Source organism: Malaclemys terrapin, chromosome 1 (genome assembly GCF_027887155.1).
Source record: "Malaclemys terrapin pileata isolate rMalTer1 chromosome 1, rMalTer1.hap1, whole genome shotgun sequence".
Lineage (NCBI taxonomy): Eukaryota > Metazoa > Chordata > Testudines > Emydidae > Malaclemys > Malaclemys terrapin.
In genome coordinates this window covers 236,391,445-236,409,700 of record NC_071505.1, presented here as the reverse complement: position 1 = coordinate 236,409,700, position 18,256 = coordinate 236,391,445, and the positions used below count along the sequence as shown (strand labels likewise).

Sequence of the window (18,256 nt, the reverse complement as noted above, 5' to 3'; positions counted from 1 at the left end):
GTTTCTGGTATAGGGTGGTGTTTGTGACCATCACACATGGTAGTGTTCAGGAAGTGGATCTCTTGTGTGGACTGGTCCAGTCTGAGGTTGATGGTGGGGTGGAAATTGTTGAAATCCTGGTGGAATTCGTCAAGGGCCTCCTTCCCAGGGGTCCAGATTATGGAGATGTCATCAATGTAGCGCAAGTAGAGTAGGGGCGTTAAGGGACGAGAGCTGAGGAAACGTTGTTCTAAGTCAGCCATAAAGATGTTGGCATATTGTAGTGCCATGCGGGTACCCATAGCAGTGCCTCTAACTGTGGTATGTAACTTTAACCCTTAAATCAGCCCCTGTACCAGATGACAGTAGCACTGATTTTTAAAACAGGCTCTAGAGTTGATCCTGGCAATTTCAGGCTGGTAAGCCTAACATCAGTACCAGGCAAATTGGTTGAACTTATAGTAAAAAACAGAATTATCAGACACATAGATGAACATGATATAATGGGAAAGAATCAACACAGATTCTGTAAAGGGAAATCATGTCCCACCAATCCATTAGAATTCTTTGAAGGGGACAGGGGTGAGGGGTGTGTGTGTCAACAAATGTGGACCAGGGTGATCCTGTGAATATAGTGTACTTGGACTTTCAGAAAGCCTTTGACAAGGTGCCAAGCAATCTTGGGATAAGAGAAAAGTTCCTCTTATGGATCAGTAACTGGTAAAAGATAATAAATGGTCAGTTTTCACAGTGGTGAGAGGTAAATAGCGGGGTCCCTCAAGGATCTGTACTGGGACCATTGTTATTCAACATAGTCAATATGATCTGGAAAAAAGGGATAAATAGTGAGGTTGTAAAGTTTGGTGGTGATTCAGAATTATTCAAGATAGTTAAAACCAGAGTTGACTGCAAAAAGTTACAAAGGGATCTCTCAAAACTGGTCAAGAAAAAGACAGATGAAATTCAGTGTTGATAAATACAAGATAATGCACATTGGAAAACATAATCCCAACTATACATGCATAATAAGACAGAAAATATCATAATGCTACTATAGAAATCCATGGTACGGCCACACCTTGAATACTATGTGCAGTTCTGGTCTTCCCATCTCAAACAAGATCTATTAGAAGTGGAAAAAGTACAAAGAAGGACCACAAAAATTATTAGGGGTTTGGAATAGCTTCCCTAGAACAGGTGTTATAGTTATTGTCACTACTCCCCCTCATAGGAGAAAATGATTCTTTCTAACCAATAGGCTATTCAATAACTTAGGCCACTACAAACTTATATCAGTATAACTACGTCGCTCAGGGGTGTGCATTTCCCTCCCCCTCCCCCCCCGGAGCAATGCAGTTACATTGACCTAACCCCGATGTAGACAGTGCTGTGTGGATGGGAGGGCATCTCCCGTCGCCATAGCTACTGCCTCTCGTGGAGATGGATTAACTATGCTGATGGGAGAAGCTCTTCTGTTGGTGTAGTAGCATCTTAACTGAAGTGCCACAGCAGCGTAACTGCAGCTTTTTAAGTGTAGACCTGCCTTTAGACTTTAATCAAAATGTTTTTGTAGCCTTGCCCACAACTGGAATTCTGATATCATATTTCTCTCCCTCCCTCTTGTTTGGTTCTTTAACATCTTAAAAGGTCTCTCTTAAAAACATGTTTTTCTTAAATTTTTCCTGAAGAAGGTGACCTCTCCACAAGTGAATTTGGGCTGCAAATAACTTAAAACATGGAATCACATGCATAAATAACTCTGTCTTCAACAAAGGCTGTAATATGAAGGCCCAGTTTCTCAGCTGGGCCACACCAACAAACATTTTGTGTTTTTTTTATTGTGTGCATGTGGCATTATCTGTTTGCTCTGCCTGCTCTAATCTTATGAGCTTGCAGGTTACAAAGCAAAATAGGACCAGCAAACAGAGTGGAAGAGCCGTGCCTTATGCATACACACAGATACTGCAGTGATGTGTGTTTTTAAATGCCATGAAAGCCATGAATGCACCTGCAAATCAAAACAGAGGTTTCAAGTCTAATGTTTAGCCTTCCAGCATGCATTGTATCTGTTTAAATTGTGAACATCAGCCCCTTTAACACTGAAAATCACTAACTAGCTAAAATGAGATTGGAATGAATATAGAGGGAATGTGTTTTTGTTTGTTGCTGTTGTGTCTAGTGGGCAAACTCTGCAGAACAACAAGATGGATAATTTCTAAAGGTTTTTTGTGGTTACTAGAATTATGTAATACTACAACGCTTCTAATAACTTTGTGGGTGCATTATATGGCACCAACAAAATGTATGTGAGGGATTCTTTTTTGACAGTATTCAACAGAATTTATATTGTGGTAATGTAGGGGACTATCAAAAGGGAGCATATATGTCCCACATATTTATCAGGTACATTAATTTTAGGCTGGAAACAGTTTTTCTAGACTTGTAGTGTGACAGAGCCTTTATCTCTGTAGACTTTAGAACCAATTGGACTGCAGCCTTATCTTAGTATATCTTAGGCTGCTGTCATGTTGAGTCCTGTTAAAATAAATGTGACAACCCTCTGCAAGAATTATGTGGATAAAAGCATACTTGAAAAAATGGCCTGAGAAGAAGAGGGGGTCATGGTACATATTTGTTCTTTCATAACACACTAGGAGAAGTACAGTATGGGTTTTTAGGAAGTGGGGAAGCATGTGCATACTTCTGCTCCTTCCTCCTCCCCCTTCCTATATCACATCCCTTTCACTCTCCTACAGCACTCCTATGACAGCAGACCCCATGATCGTATCTTGAATTTCCAAGGATATTAGCATATGAAACAAATGGGTAGCTAACCCTCAGAGTAATATAAAGCCACAGAAAACATTGAAGAAAACTTGGGAAATAATACCATTAAAAGTAAAAATTTAGGTTGCTGGGATATGATAACTTCCAACTTCACAAAGAACATAATGCTGGATACTCAGTTGAAGAAGTAACACAAACAGTTGTAGTTTCAGTTCACTTTTACATGGTGAAAAAGTAATTTAAGGCACTGACTTGTTGCCTAAGTGTCGAAGGGCCTGATCCTGCAAACACACATGAAAGTAGTCCTCTGACTTCAGTGGGATTATTCCTATGTAGTGTATTACACATGCATAAACGTTTGCCCTTAGTTCTGAAATCTAGCTTTGTGAGTTTTTTTTCAAATGTGGTAAAACCAGTATCATCACCAAGGAAATTATTATTATTATTATTTTGTTACAGCAGGATTAGTGTAATATTAATTTCTCTCCCCCCCCCTTTAAATATCTTTCCTTGCTATCTGTATAAATTCTGTTGAGTTGAATTGAGAAAGCTAGTAAGAAATACACCACTGTATGTGTGTCTTGTTGGCTTGAAACCTGCCCTATCTGTACCCTGTACAAGCTCGGTGAGTTAAACAGATGTTTGTATGAGATGTAAACTAGGGTAGAATTTATCCACTAGTCTTTAGCTGTCTGTGTAACTGAAAATGTTCCTGATATTATAGAGCTATAAAGCAGAAGTTCCTCAGTGAAGTATGAGTGAAAGCAAGAATCTGTTAAACATCACTGCTGCATGACTAAAACATTTAGAACTGCTGCAAGCAATCAGAGTGTCATGTTGTACTGGTTCTAGGAAGAACTTGATGCCAATTTTGGTGTTAAGTTTTCCTTGTATTGATGTTCCCCTGCCTGTTATACCAAACACCTGTTCACCAGAACACAGTTCTTTGCCTATATTTAACCCACAAGGATGGGGGCCAGATCCTGAGCCACATCAGAAATGAGCTCAGTGCAGATCATAAGTAGGGGGATGCAAAGGTGCTTTAAGCTGCCTTTATGCTGCTAACTGTCCTGGAGTTGGACCAGCCGTAGACTGCTCCAGTTAGTTCTGCCCAGCTGCCTGTGAACCCAATGGAATGTTCTGATAGCTGGAATACATCAGTTTCCATCCACATGCCTTTTTTCCTAGGCACATCACTTGTGCTAAGAGTGGAATCAACAGAACAGTGCAGTTATTATAGCTCTACCCCACCCAGGGATTCCCCTTTTGCAGGTTGAATCCTTAGGGAGAGACCAGTTAAGCTACCTGTAAAGCAGCCAGAGCATAAGGGAAAAATTGGGGTCTATGAGTTGGAAGGTTTGGATTCTCCTCCTGGCTCTGTTGAGTTCCTCTATGATAACAGGCAAGTTGCTTAACCACTTTGCCCATCTGTAGCATACAGGTAACTGCCAACCTCACAGGGTATTGTAACTTTCTAATTTGCTGTTTGCAAAGTGCCTTGAGCTGTTCAGATGTTACTTGGCAACAAAAATAATAAGCTATGTTGTGAGGGAACTAGGGTGAATAATACTTAATTCAATTCAGAAGTTATTTCATTGACAATTTTTATTTCTAAAAGTTTTAGAGAAGACATAACTTCTGTATTTTCTTGACGTGATTTTTTTCCCCACATATTTCTTCTTGCCCAAAGCCTCATCGCTGTAGTCTGGGATGTAGAGCAGAAAGTGTTTCTCACAATCATTAGCTGTCATCCTGAATTTGAACCTCACTCACGTTGCAACAGATGGAAGCATCTTGTTTTAATTCAGTGTATTTATTACTCTTTTGTGTAAAAGCATTTCATTTTTACCTGACCACTCATTTTGCTCCCATCTTCCTGTTTTGATTATGTTTATAAGCTTCTGGATGAGAGAGGATATGAGGCTACGTCTTCACTACGGGGGGAGGAATACGGGGGTCGATTTAAGATACGCAAATTCAGCTATGCGAATAGCGTAACTGAATTTGACGTATCCGAGCCGACTTACCCTGCTGTGAGGACGGCGGCAAAATCGACCTCCGCGGCTCCCCCATCGATGGCCCTTACTCCTACCTGCGCTGGTGGAGTACGAGCGTCGATTCGGGGATCGATTGTCGCTTTCCGATGAGACGCGATAATTCGATCCCCGAGAGATCGATTTCTACCCGCCGATTCAGGCGGGTAGTGAAGACGTAGCCTGAGAGGTAGGGATGGCACATGGCATTAAAATGCTTAATGAGCTACTGAGTATGGATATATCAGAGCAAAATAATGTGCTAGTAGAGCTAGAGTTTTATAGCAAGCTTGGCTCTTTTGTAAACCCTTGAATCTGGAATCTGCTGCTAGACTAGTTACAATTTTCAAAAGCACCCGAGGGGTGTGACTACCCAGTAATCAGGAGGAGTAATTACAGCATGTGTAGGCATACCTGAGCGAACTGTATCGAGCTAGCTCGATAGAAAGAGCAGTGCAACTGCAGCAGCCTGAGCTAGCTGCCCAGGTGTCTATCCAGCGTCCTAGATAGGATTGTACTGAGTGGCTAGTCCAGTGGTGCTGGAACAGTTTGTATAGTGGGGGTGTTGAGAGCTATTAAACCAAACTGTAAACCCTGTATATAATGGAAACTTTAAGCCGGGGGTGCTACTGCACCCCAAGCACCCTTAGTTCCAGCATCTATGGGCTAGTCCATGCTGCTGTGGTTACACTGCTATTTTATTAGGCTATGTCTATACTTACCAGGGATCAATGCTGCGGTGATCAATGCAGCAGGGTTCGATTTAGCAGGTCTAGTGAAGATCTGCTAAATGGACTGCAGAGTGCTCTCTGGTACTCCACCGGAACGAGAGGAGTAAGGTAAGTTGACCGGAAAACGTCTTCCATCAACACAGAGCAGTGTAGACATCGCAGTAAGTCGACCTGGGCTACATCGACTCCAGTTACGTTATTCACATAGCTGGAGTAGCGTAACTTAGGTCGACTTACCCTGGTAGTGTAGACGAGGCCTGTCATAACTATAAAGGGAAGGGTAATAGCTGTCCTGTGTACAGTACTATAAATCCCTCCTGGCCAGAGACTCCAAAATCCTTTTCCCTGTAAAGGGTTAAGAAGCTCAGGTAACCTGGCTGGCATCTGACCTAAAGGACCAATAAGGGGACAAGATACTTTCAAATCTTGGGGGGGGGGGGGAAGGCTGTTGTTTGTGTTCTTTGTTTGGGAGTGTGTTCGTTCTCGGGGACTGAGAGGGACCAGACATCAATCCAGGTTTTCCACATCTTTCTAAACAAGCCTCTCCTATCACGCGGAGTGGCCTGAAGGTGTCTACTACGAAGGAAAAAAGGATGGTGGCGTGGAAGAGGTGAACCTCTCCATGACCCTTGGACGTCTGCAGCGACAGCAGATCAAGGAGCTGTGCACAAGCTTTGCACCAATTTTCTCAGCCACTCCAGGATGGACCGAACGGGCATACCACTCCATTGACACAGGTAATGCTCACCCTATTAGAACCCCACCCTACCGGGAGTCACCTCATGCCAAAACTGCTATACAAAGGGAGATCCAGGACATGCTACAGATGGGTATAATCCGCCCCTCTAAGAGTGCATGGGCATCTCCAGTGGTTCTAGTTCCCAAACCAGATGGGGAAATACGCTTTTGCGTGGACTACCGTAAGCTAAATGCTGTAACTCGTCCTGACAACTATCCAATGCCACGGACAGATGAGCTATTGGAGAAATTGGGACGTGCCCAATTCATCTCTACTTTAGACTTAACCAAGGGGTACTGGCAAGTACCACTAGATGAACCCGCTAAGGAAAGGTCAGCCTTCGTCACCCAGGCAGGTGTGTATGAATTCAATGTACTCCCTTTCGGGTTGCGAAATGCACCCGCCACCTTCCAAAGACTTGTAGATGGTCTCCTAGCGGGATTGGGAGAATCTGCAGTTGCCTACCTCGATGATGTGGCCATTTTTTCTGATTCATGGGCAGAGCACATGGAGCACCTGGAAAAAGTTTTCGAGCGCATCCAGCAGGCAGGACTAACTGTTAAGGCTAAAAAGTGTCAAATAGGCCAAAACAGAGTAACTTACCTGGGGCACCAGGTGGGTCAAGGAACTATAAATCCCATACAGGCCAAAGTGGATGCTATCCAAAAGTGGCCGGTTCCAAAGTCTAAGAAACAGGTCCAATCCTTCTTAGGCTTGGCTGGATATTATAGGCGATTTGTACCCCACTACAGCCAAATCGCCGCCCCGCTGACAGACCTAACCAGAAAGAAACAGCCAAATGCAGTTCAGTGGACTAATGAGTGTCAAAAGGCCTTTAACCAGCTTAAGGCAACACTCATGTTTGACCCTGTGCTAAGGGCCCCAAACTTTAACAAACCGTTCCAAGTAACCACAGATGCGTCCGAGTGAGGCGTGGGAGCAGTTTTAATGCAGGAAGGACCGGATCAAGAATTCCATCCTGTCGTATTTCTCAGTAAGAAACTGTCTGAGAGGGAAAGCCATTGGTCAATCAGCAAAAAGGAATGCTATGCCATTGTGTATGCGCTGAAAAAGCTACGCCCATATGTTTGGGGACGGCGTTTCCAACTACAAACAAACCATGCTGCGCTACAGTTGCTTCATACCGCCAAAGGAAATAACAAAAAACTTCTTCGGTGAAGTTTAGCTCTCCAAAATTTTGATTTTGAAATACAACACATTTCGGGAGCTTCTAACAAAGTGGCTGATGCACTCTCCCGGGAAAGTTTCCCAGAGTTACTTGGTTAACAATTGTTCTTGGAATAAAACATATTGTTAGTTTTTATATAATCAGTAGTATGTCTAAAGGTACATGTGTCTTATTAACTCTGTTTTCTCCTAGAACTCCAGGAAGAAATCACAGCCAGTGTGGAACCGAACATCCAACACTATCTGTGATTTGGGGGGCGTGTCATAACTATAAAGGGAAGGGTAATAGCTGTCCTGTGTACAGTACTATAAATCCCTCCTGGCCAGAGACTCCAAAATCCTTTTCCCTGTAAAGGGTTAAGAAGCTCAGGTAACCTGGCTGGCATCTGACCTAAAGGACCAATAAGGGGACAAGATACTTTCAAATCTTGGGGGGGGGGGGGGGAAGGCTGTTGTTTGTGTTCTTTGTTTGGGAGTGTGTTCGTTCTCGGGGACTGAGAGGGACCAGACATCAATCCAGGTTCTCCACATCTTTCTAAACAAGCCTCTCCTATTTCAAACTTGTAAGTAAATAGCCAGGCAAGGCGTGTTAGTTTTCCTTTGTTTTTCTCAACTTGTAAATGTACCTTTTACTAGAGTGTTTCTCTTTGTTTGCTGTACTTTGAACCTGAGACTAGAGGGGAGTCCTCTGAGCTCTTTAAGTTTGATTACCCTGTAAGGTTGATTTCCATACTGATTTTACAGAGATGATTTTTACCTTTTTCTTTAATTAAAAACCTTCTTTTTAAAAACCTGATTGATTTTTTCCTTGTTTTAGATCCAAAGGGGTTTTGGATCTTGATTCACCAGGAGTTGGTGGGAGGAAGGAGGGGAATGGTTAATTTCCCCTTGTTTTAAATCCAAGGGGTTGGATTTGTTTTCACCAGGGATTTGGTGAAGGTTTTTCAAGGTTTCCCAGGGAGGGAATCCATTGAAAATGGTGGCAGCCGAACCAGAGCTAAGCTGGTAATTAAGCTTAGAAGTTTTTATGCAGGCCCCTACATTTGTACCCTAAAGTTCAAAGTGGGGATCTCAGTCCTGACAAGGCCTTAGTGAGCTAATTCAACCAAAACTTGCTTGGGTATGCCTACACTTGCTGCAATCCCACCTTCTAGTCCTAGTGTAGATACACCCTAAGTGACTTTTTCAAAAGTGGCTTGAGCGTTTAGGCTTCTAGTCCTGTTGACTTTCAAAAAAACTCTTAGGATCCTAACTGCCCAGGTCACTTTTGTAAATGGGCACATAAGCACTTTTTAATACTTTACCTTAGTTTTACCTAAAGACTTGGTAGGTGCAGTGTAGATGGGCAGAGATAGCCTTTAGTTCTTTGAAGAGAGATCTGTGGATCAGGTGCTGCCGGACCTGTGTTAATTAACTACATCTTAGATTAGATCCCCAAAATCTTGAATTGACAGATGGAAAGAATCAATATTTTTCACAAACCCAGATTTCAAAGTGTTTAATTTTGAGTTCACCTTTCATTTTCGAACATCCAGTCTCTCAAAGTTTAATGGAATGCTTCAAATATCATATGGATAATTCACACCAATTTAGAGAAATCTGCATTCCTGAGAGTTTGAATAAATACGTTTACATAGAAATCAGTGTTTTTCAGGTGACTTTACTGTAATTGGTCCTTTTCTAGATTGTAGCTGTGAGTTGTGGTACTCAAAGTGTAGGGTCATACATAGCAGTTTGTGATATCTTCTTCTCTTTGAGGTTTCAGGTAAATACAGAATAAGCTCAAATGGTGGATCATACTTCTGCAAGTTTATTTGATAACCAGAAAGGTATCACTTTAATTTTCTCCCCCTTCTCCTCCCCTCCTCCCCCCCAAAAAGGAAAAAAAAAAAAAGTGTGCACAGCTGTGTTACACACAGAGTTGGGATTAATGTGAATAAGAAGACCTAACCATACAGTTATGTAGCATGCTGCGTCCAGGCTGATTAGATTACACTATGATCTTGGTAAAGCAAATACACTGCCTATCTGTCATAGGATCTGAAAATATCCTTCCATCAACAATAGTGCTTCAGTCTCCTGCTAGCTTGTACTTGGATTGATTGATTTATTGAACTGGTGTGCATAAAATAATGTGAACTCTATAAAATGGATTTCAGATTAGAAACTTTTATTGTAATTCTAATTTGGTTGTACTTTCCATACAAGGTATAACTTTGCAGTATTTGATTTGAACTATTTAGGTTGTGTAAAATGTGCATAAAGATAGATATTTGAAATGTAACTAAACAAAAATTGTAGTTAAGATTCATGATCTACAGGAAGAGTGCAAATTTTGTTTTAGAGAGCTGTTTGTTTCCATAAGAATACAAGTTAAACACTTGCTTTGAAATCCCATGTCCAGGGAAAGTGTTTATGTTATTGAGCACAAACTGATTTTAAAGCAGAAAAGCAATTTTCTTCTCCCCTCCCCCCAAGCTTTGTCTGACGTCCACATTGGATTTGGACCTTCCCCTTGCATTTCAACATTCTTTGTAATCTTGATAAAATCGTGAAAAGACTTGTGATGTTCATGAGATGATCTGTTTCTGGACTCTGAAGTCTAACTAGAAAACCTATGGCTGCAGCTTTCTGTAGTGCAGTAAAAAATCAACTGTGTTTTATTCTCGGTGGCTTTATTTTTTCCCCCCTGAAATGATTTTGCATTGGTTGAAGCTGAAAAATTGAAATAGAGAGCTGGTAGTAGTATTGTTTAAAAGAATGCAATGAACTTGAAAATCATATTTACTTCTGAAATTTTTGTTCCATACATGGTATCAAGAAAGACCTATGATTACTATAATAAAGTTAGTAAAACATATTTTTCTTTTTTTCCCTAGTTTGTTTTATTTGATAGGCTTTTATGGATAGTAAGATTTGCTTTTTCCTGCAAAAGTCAATCAGTTCCTTCCTGGTTAAGAAGACCCTCAAACATCAACAGGGGGGAGGGAGGGAGGGAGGGAGAGAGAGAGAGAGAGAGAAAAATATATATTTTTTTTAAAAAGGACTGTTTTATAGGGTGCTCTATCAGAAACTTAACTTTTTCTTTAGATTTTTTTTTTTTAATTTTAAAATTCAAATTGTGTCCCTTTAGAAAGTTCTTTTGTTTGCATGCTTTTATTGGTTCATTCAGGGGGAAGCACTGTGCAGTTGTTGTATGTTACAAGTATTAAGCAGAGTTCAGCGTTTATATGATAACAAAAACACTTGGAAAGCAGCACCATTTGAATAATTTAAGTAGCTTTCATCCTTTCTTTAATATTAAACTTTGTACTCAATCTTCACCAGGTTAATGTACAAGTTTTGGCTAACGTTGCATAGTTTTTATAGCACTCGCCGATTAATTTTTGAAAGATCTATTTTTGGAGCTTGTTCAGTTAAATTTCAACCTATGCTATTGCTGTAGCACCTCAAAAATAGACATGCTAAAGCATAGTAATGAGGCTACCTCAGAAAGATTGTTGATATGCTTTTACGTCAAACTAGGAAATTGTTTTAATCTGCGCTAAATACTTAATATTTTTCTCTCTTGAAGAAAATAATCAAAATACAGGTGTGAAATGTGCACAAATTGCTTATTCTGCATCATTGGTGCACCTTTGTTTTACTGCCCTGGAATCAGCAGCAGATATGTGAGATCAGAAATCTAGACAACATTGTTACTTGTGAAACTAGAAAGGGCCTTCCGTCCTACCCAAATTAAAAATAGATTGGGGCCTAATCTAAATCCCACATAAGTGTATGAGAGTCTTTCCATAGAAACTAATGGAAGTTCAGTCAGGCCCCTAATGTATGATATTAATTATGAAAATACAAAACTAACTGAAGAGGGAGACTTCAGATGTATATTCCAGTGAATCATCATTGGAGTTTGTGTATGAACCTGGTTCAGATCTTTTTTTAAAATATAATAATATATTCAAAGGATTCTTCTTAGTTTTGACTTCTCAGTACTTTGTTTTTATAATATTTAAACTGTGGCTAAACTGGCCGATCCAGGGAGTGGGTGGTATTTATTATTTTCATTTATTTACTACTTGTGTTCAGTTGGAAACTTGGTTCATTACAATTAGTGAACATTATGGAACTGGTAAGCAGAAGTACAGAGTGAAAAGAGGAATTGGCTGCTGTGATCAGTCATTCAGGGACAGAAAAGGGAATTTAATTTGCACAAACCGAGAAACAAGATAAATACCCTTCGTTTCCCATGTACTTACATGGCTTCATTGTATGGGTGCATTTCTTGTATTCTCTAAAAATAACCATATTTCACAAGTCTGACCTTTTATCAGGATTTTCAGAAGTTCTTGGTCTAACTTTTGCCAGTGACTTAAATGGGACCAAGGTGAGGCCTAAACTAAATGCTTTTAAAAATCCCTACTCATAGGTTTTTTTATCAGGATGAAAAAATTAGTTTCTGGGCTGTTTTTCTTTGTTAATCACATGGTCTTCAATATTTTGAAACTTGCAGGCTAGACTGTGCTATGCCGTTGCCCTACAGCTTCCTCTGATGACAGGATGTGGACTCATAGGACGCTCCTAATTGTATTATTATTGTTGGCAAAATACAGAATTTTAAGATCATCTTACAGAATTAGAACCTTTTATGCGGCAATGGGGGAATGCACATTTTAAGTGCTCATCTTTTGTAGTTGGAGGAATCTTGATTTTTTTTTTGATTGTTTTTCCTTTAATAATTGGAGAGGGTTTGGTACTTTGTTATATTTTCACTTGCAAATTCATGACTCAGTTCAAACAGATAGCAATAATATGCTAGCACTTGTTTTACTCAGGAGCCAATTATTATGGAATAGAATCTGAGACACAATGCATTTGAGACAGTTCTAAATAATACATGTTTATGTATTCTAACCATAGCTTAGGTTTCAAAGCTTCTGTTAGTCTTATGTATATATGGCATAATAAACGAACTAGAAGCATAAAAACTTGGTCTTCCGATTGGTCTGCCTGGCCCTCTAGTCTCTGGTGCATTTGAACACTTCTCCATTTTACAAGCCAATGTTAGAGAGCTTTGTTATAATTTTGTTCAGTGCTTAATTTGAGGGTCTTAAACGTGAATAGGTCTAATAGTGATAAACTGGTCTCAGTGAGAGTTGGTGCTGCTATAATTAAAACATGTCATTCTCCTTTTGTGTGTGTGTTCAGGTCGTTTGGTGGGTGCCCTGGATGCAGTGCTAGATTCTAATGCACGTGTTGCTCCATTTCGAATTTTACTTCAAGTTCCAGGATCACCAGTTTACTCTGCCATAGCATGTGGTGAGTTATTGAATGGATCAGAAGTTTACTGGGCCATAGCTGCTGGTGAGTTACATACCAATTTAAAAAAATCCCCAAAGCTAAATTCTGAGCATGCTCAGTATCTGCATGTCCAAGACGCTGAAGGTAACCAAAATTAGTAACCTCATGTGTGTGTAAAGGCTACTGGCTGTGACTTGTTTAATAACCAAAATACCTATTGGTTATAATTCAAGGTATTAATAACATAAGGGAATGTTTTTTTCTGTTAAGCAAGAAAAAAAAATCTGGCTGTTCCTGCCTTCCTGTTTTTCTGTCTGTTGCAAAATGTGGTCATTCCATTCACATATTTATCATTTCAGATAGTAGCCTGTGTAGGCCGCTTCCAGCAGGAGGCTTTTTGTTCTGGTCTTTCATCGACACGTGTATCGGCAGTTAATTTTTACCTGCCGTTTATTTAAAAAAAAAAATAATAATAAAGTCTCCCAGCTCTTCTGATCACAATAAAATCTCACGAAAGAGATGTTTTAAAAAATATGAAATGTTTTAAAATAATAAATGTTTTAAAGTATCATAGTGCTAGGTGACCCTATGATGAAGAATAGTGCACTCTGAAGACTTGAGTTTGCTAGTCTTTAAACTAATTCTTAATGCAGTGTTTCCCATGCTTTTCAAAGCTGAACACCCCTTAAGAAAAATAAACCAGTTGTAAATCATAGCAGCCCCGCTATTTGGTGTTTAAAGCCTACCAATGTTAATGTATGCATTTTTATACACTTCCTGTGCTCTCCTGGCTAGTCCTTCATTCTTCCTCCTGTTTTGGAAAATGCTGGTGTAGATCTTCATAACATATTTCCTCTCCTTTTTTTCACGGTTTTGAGCAGTGAAATAGTTAACAATGTTGACATTTAAAATATCACTGGTGGTGTTAGATTTAGTATTCATTGAAATTAGTGGGGCAGTTCACACATTAGAGTTGTTTTTTATGGCTTACTGAAAACTCTGGTAGATGTCTCTTCATCAGCTGCGCACATTTCACATTCTGAAGGTGCATGCATGTGTGCTCTCCCTTATACCCCCTTGAGGAATTCTCCATGCATTGGAAAACATTGCCCTATGGATGCCTGTCTGTCAAACCACTATATGATTTTTAGTGTATTTTGAAGATACAAAACGGGAGCGAAGGGTAGTAGGTCAGGATTGATGTGCATTGTTACATTTGTGTTGGGAAGCTTGCAGAGAGTCTGTTCTCCATGTTATTTTTGGCTATGGTTAGGTGCTACCATTTCCTCATTTTCATAATTGCTGTTCACTTGGTACTCTTTTTTTATTTGGAAGGTAAGAACACACCACTAAAGAGAGAATGTTTTGTGAAGAGAATACTTCATGCTCTTAAATATTGCTCTTGTAATGAAGAAAATGAGTTTGGCATTTTAAAATGCAAACCAGTGTTCATCTCAAAGAATGCTTAGGTCCCTTGCTCAGTAGCATGTAGGTAATATTCCTCTCTGGGGTTGATCATTACTCTGTGCAGATTTCTTCAGTCTGGTAGGGCAGCTGTTGTTTTTCACTTCAAGGGGAACCACTTGTTTGACTGGAATGGTTAAGATTTTTTTGTAGGTTATAGAAGTTTTAGAAAAGCCTTTAACAAATAACACTTTAAGACCTTGAATTTCCCCCCTTCCCCAAATGGATTTCCAAGATGTATTGTTGTAAGTAACAGTTAATTTTTCCAAGTCAGTAGAAGATAATTCTGGTTGTGTAGATCAATATTGCATTAATCTATACTATGTGGATTCAGCAGCAGAGGGGGAGCTAACCAGTTTATTGCACTGAATGCAGCGTATATGATTGCCTGCCTTGTGGGCAGGTGGTGTATGTGTGCATTCAGTGCAAGCAGCTCATGGCTATCAGAGACAGAGTACAGTCTCTTGACAGCAGAATGGCTGAGCTGGAGGAGCTTAGGGAGACAGAGATGTACACAGACAAGACTTTCCGGGACACAGTAGAGCGGTCCCACTCCCAGTCTGACGGCCTTTATGGTGTTGCGGAGGATGAAAGTCTCCAGGAAGGAGAACATCAAGCTGGAGGGGAGAGAAACAGTCACATAGTTGGGACCCTCCTTGCAGATGATGCCATGGTATCCTCTCACACTGAGGATCCCCCTCCGAGGGAGATGACTTATTAGGAACAGACAGGTAATAGTATTGCGGGATTTGATTATTAGAAATATAGGTAGTGGGTTTGTGATGCCTGGGAGAACGCCATGGTGAATTGCCTGCTGGGTGCAAAGGTTGTAGAACTCTCAAGACATCTAGATAGACTTATATATAGTGCTGGGGAGGAGCTGCTGGTGCTGGTACATGTAGGTACCAGTGATATAGGGGTAGGAGAGAGGTCCTGGAGGCCAAATTTAGGCTGCTACGTAAAGGATTTAAGTCCAGAACCTCCATGGTAGCATTCGCTGAAATGCTTCCAGTTCCATGTTAAGGACAATTAGACAAGCAGAACTGCAGGGTCTCAATGCATGGATGAGACAATGGTGTAAGGAGGAGTTTTAGGTTTATTAGGAACTGGAGATCCTTTTGGGCTTCATCTAAACTAAAATGGAACGGGATTGCTGTCATATAAAATTAAAAAAGTTGTAGAGGAGTTTTTAAACTAAGAGCAGGGGAACAGTTGACAGGTGCAGAGGAGCACATACATCCCTTAGGGGAGGATCTATTAATAGGGATTCTCTCTGTCCTAGTAAAAAGGAGCGGATTGAAGTTGATAAAGTACAAGTAGGAGCTGAAGAAAAACAGTCAAACAAAAAAGAGTCCCATTCAATTATATCACATGAAGGCAGACAGCTAAATATTGACATTTTATAAGTACTTGTATACAAATGATAGAAGTCTAAATACTCAGATGAGTGAACTTGAGTGCCTGATATTAAATGAGGATATTGATATAATAGGCATCACAGAAACCTGGTGGAATGATGATGATCAACGGGACACAGTAGTACTAGGATACAAAATACATAGGAATGATGGAGTAGGTCACGCTGGTGGGAGAGTGGCACTATATGTGAAAGAAAGCAGCGTCAAATAAGATGAAAATCTGAAATGAATCAAACTGTACCAAAGAATTTCTATGGATGGAAATTCCATGCTTGAACAAGAAGAATATAGCAGTAGGAATATGGTACCGACCACCAAACCAGGGGGGTGATGATGATTGTGAAATGTTCAGGGAGATTAGAGAGGCTACAAACAAAGAAAACCCAATAATAATGGGAGATTTCAGCTAATCCCGTATTGACTGGGTACATGTCATTTTAGGACGGAATCCAGAGATAAAATTTCTAGACACCATTAATGACTGGTTCATGGAGAAGCTAGTCCTGGAACCCACAAGGGGAGAGGCAATTTTTGATTTAGTCCTAAGTGAAGCACAGGATCTGGTCCAAGAGGTGAATATAGCTGAACTGCTTGGTAATAGTGACCATAATGTAATTAAATTTAACATTGTGTGAGGGGAAAATACCACAGTAGCATTTAACTTTGAAAAGGGGAAGTACACAAAAACGAGGAAGCTAGTTAGATGGAAATTAAAAGCAATAGTGACAAGAGTGAAATGCTGGCAAGCTGCATGGACACTTTTAAAAACACCATAATAGTGGCTCAAATTAAATGTATACCCCAAATAAAAAAATAATTAGAGGACCAGAAAAATGCCACCATTGCTCAACAGAATAAAAGAGGTGGTTAGAGGCAAAAAGACATCCTTTAAAAATTGGAAGTCAGGTCCTAGTGAGGAAAATAGAAAGGAGCATAAATTCTGGTAAGTCTAGTGCAAAAAATAGAATGAGGCAGGCCAAAAAAGTACTTGAAGAGCAAACTAGCGAAAGAGACAAAAACTAACACCAAATTTTTTTCTGACATCAGAAGCAGGAAGTCTGCCAATCAGTCAGTGGGGCTAAAGGAGTAATTAAGGAAGACAAGGCTGTTGCAGAGAAGCTAAATTAATTCTTTGCATTGGTTTTTACTATTATTATCAGACACACAGTTGAACACGGTTTCTTGGGGAAGAGTCAACATGGCTTTTGTAAAGGGAAACCATGCCTCACCAATCTGTTACAATTCTCTGAGGGGGTCAGCAAACGTTGACAAGGGTAATTCAATTGATATAGTGTATTTGGACCCAGAAAGCTTTTGACAAGGTTCTCACCAAAGGCTCTTAAGCAAAGTAAGGAGTTTTGGGATATGAGGGAAGGTGCTCTCATGGATCAGTAACTGGTTAAAAGACAGGAAACAAAGGGTAGGAATAAATGGTCAGTGTTCAGAATGGAGAGAGGTAAATAGTGGGGTCCTCCAAGGATCTGAACTGAGACCAGTGCTGTTCAGCATATTCATAAATGATCTAGAAAAAGGGGTTAACGGTGAGGTGGCAAAGTTTGCAGCTGATACAAAATTTCTCATGATAGTTGCATCCAAAGCTGACTGGGAAGAGTTACAAACGGGATCTCACAAAACTGGATGACTGGTCAAGAAAATGGCAGATGGGGAAATTTAATGTTGATAAATGCTAAGTAATGCACATTGGGAAACATAATCCTAACTATACTTATTAAATGATGGGGTTTAAATTAGCTGTTACCACTCAAGAAAGAGATCTGAGAGTCATTGTGGATAATTTTCTGAAAACATCTGCTCAATGTGGAGTAGCAGTCAAAAAAGCGAACAGAATGTTAGGAACCATTAGTAAAGGGATAGATAATAAGTCAGGAAATATCATAATGCCACTTTAGAAATCTATAGTATGCCCACACCTTGAATACTGTGTGACGTTCTGGTTGTCCCATCTGAAAAAACATACATTAGAATTGGAAAAGCTACAGAGAAGGGCAACAAAAATGGTTAGGGATATGGAACAGCTTCCATATGAGAAGAGAAAAATGCTGGGACCATTCAGCTTGGAAAAGAGGTGACTAAGGGGGGATTCAATAGAGGTCTATAAAATCATGAATGGCGTGGAGAAAATGAATAAGTAAGTGTTATTTACCCTTTCACATAACAAGAACCAGGGGTCACCCAATGAAATTAATAGGCAGCAGGTTTAAAACAAAAAGAAGTTCTTCTTTACACAGCTCACAGTCATCCTATGGCTCTCATTGCTAGGGAATATTGTGAAGGCCAAAAATATAACTGGGTTGAAAATATAATGAGATAAGTTCATGGAGGATAGGTTGATCAATGTGTATTAGCCAAAATGGCTAAGCCTTTGACTGCTTGATGCTGGGACTGGACGACACGGGATGGATCACTTGATAATTGGCCTGTTCTGTTCATTCCCTGTGAAGCGTCTGGTATTGGCCACTGTCGGAAGACAGGATACTGGACTAGATGGATTAGTGGTGTAACATAGTATGGCTGTTCTTATATTTCTTATGTGTCTTTTGTAGTCAAAGCATGTTTGCAGTTTTATGAGCAAAAAATCCATAGAGACATTAAGAACAA

The 18,256-nt window shown here is 40.1% G+C and overlaps 1 protein-coding gene across 2 annotated transcripts in view; it reads left to right on the top strand.

Moving 5' to 3' along the window:
• Nucleotides 1-18,256, top strand: part of TBC1D8 (TBC1 domain family member 8) — an 84,736-nt gene that overhangs the window by 13,770 nt on the left and 52,710 nt on the right. The window contains exon 2 of one of the 2 annotated variants that reach the window (XM_054009843.1): nucleotides 12,663-12,818. In XM_054009843.1, coding sequence (XP_053865818.1) covers nucleotides 12,663-12,818 — 156 coding nt within the window. The remainder of the gene's footprint in view (nucleotides 1-12,662; nucleotides 12,819-18,256) is intronic. The other variant, XM_054009852.1, reaches the window with a different exon arrangement.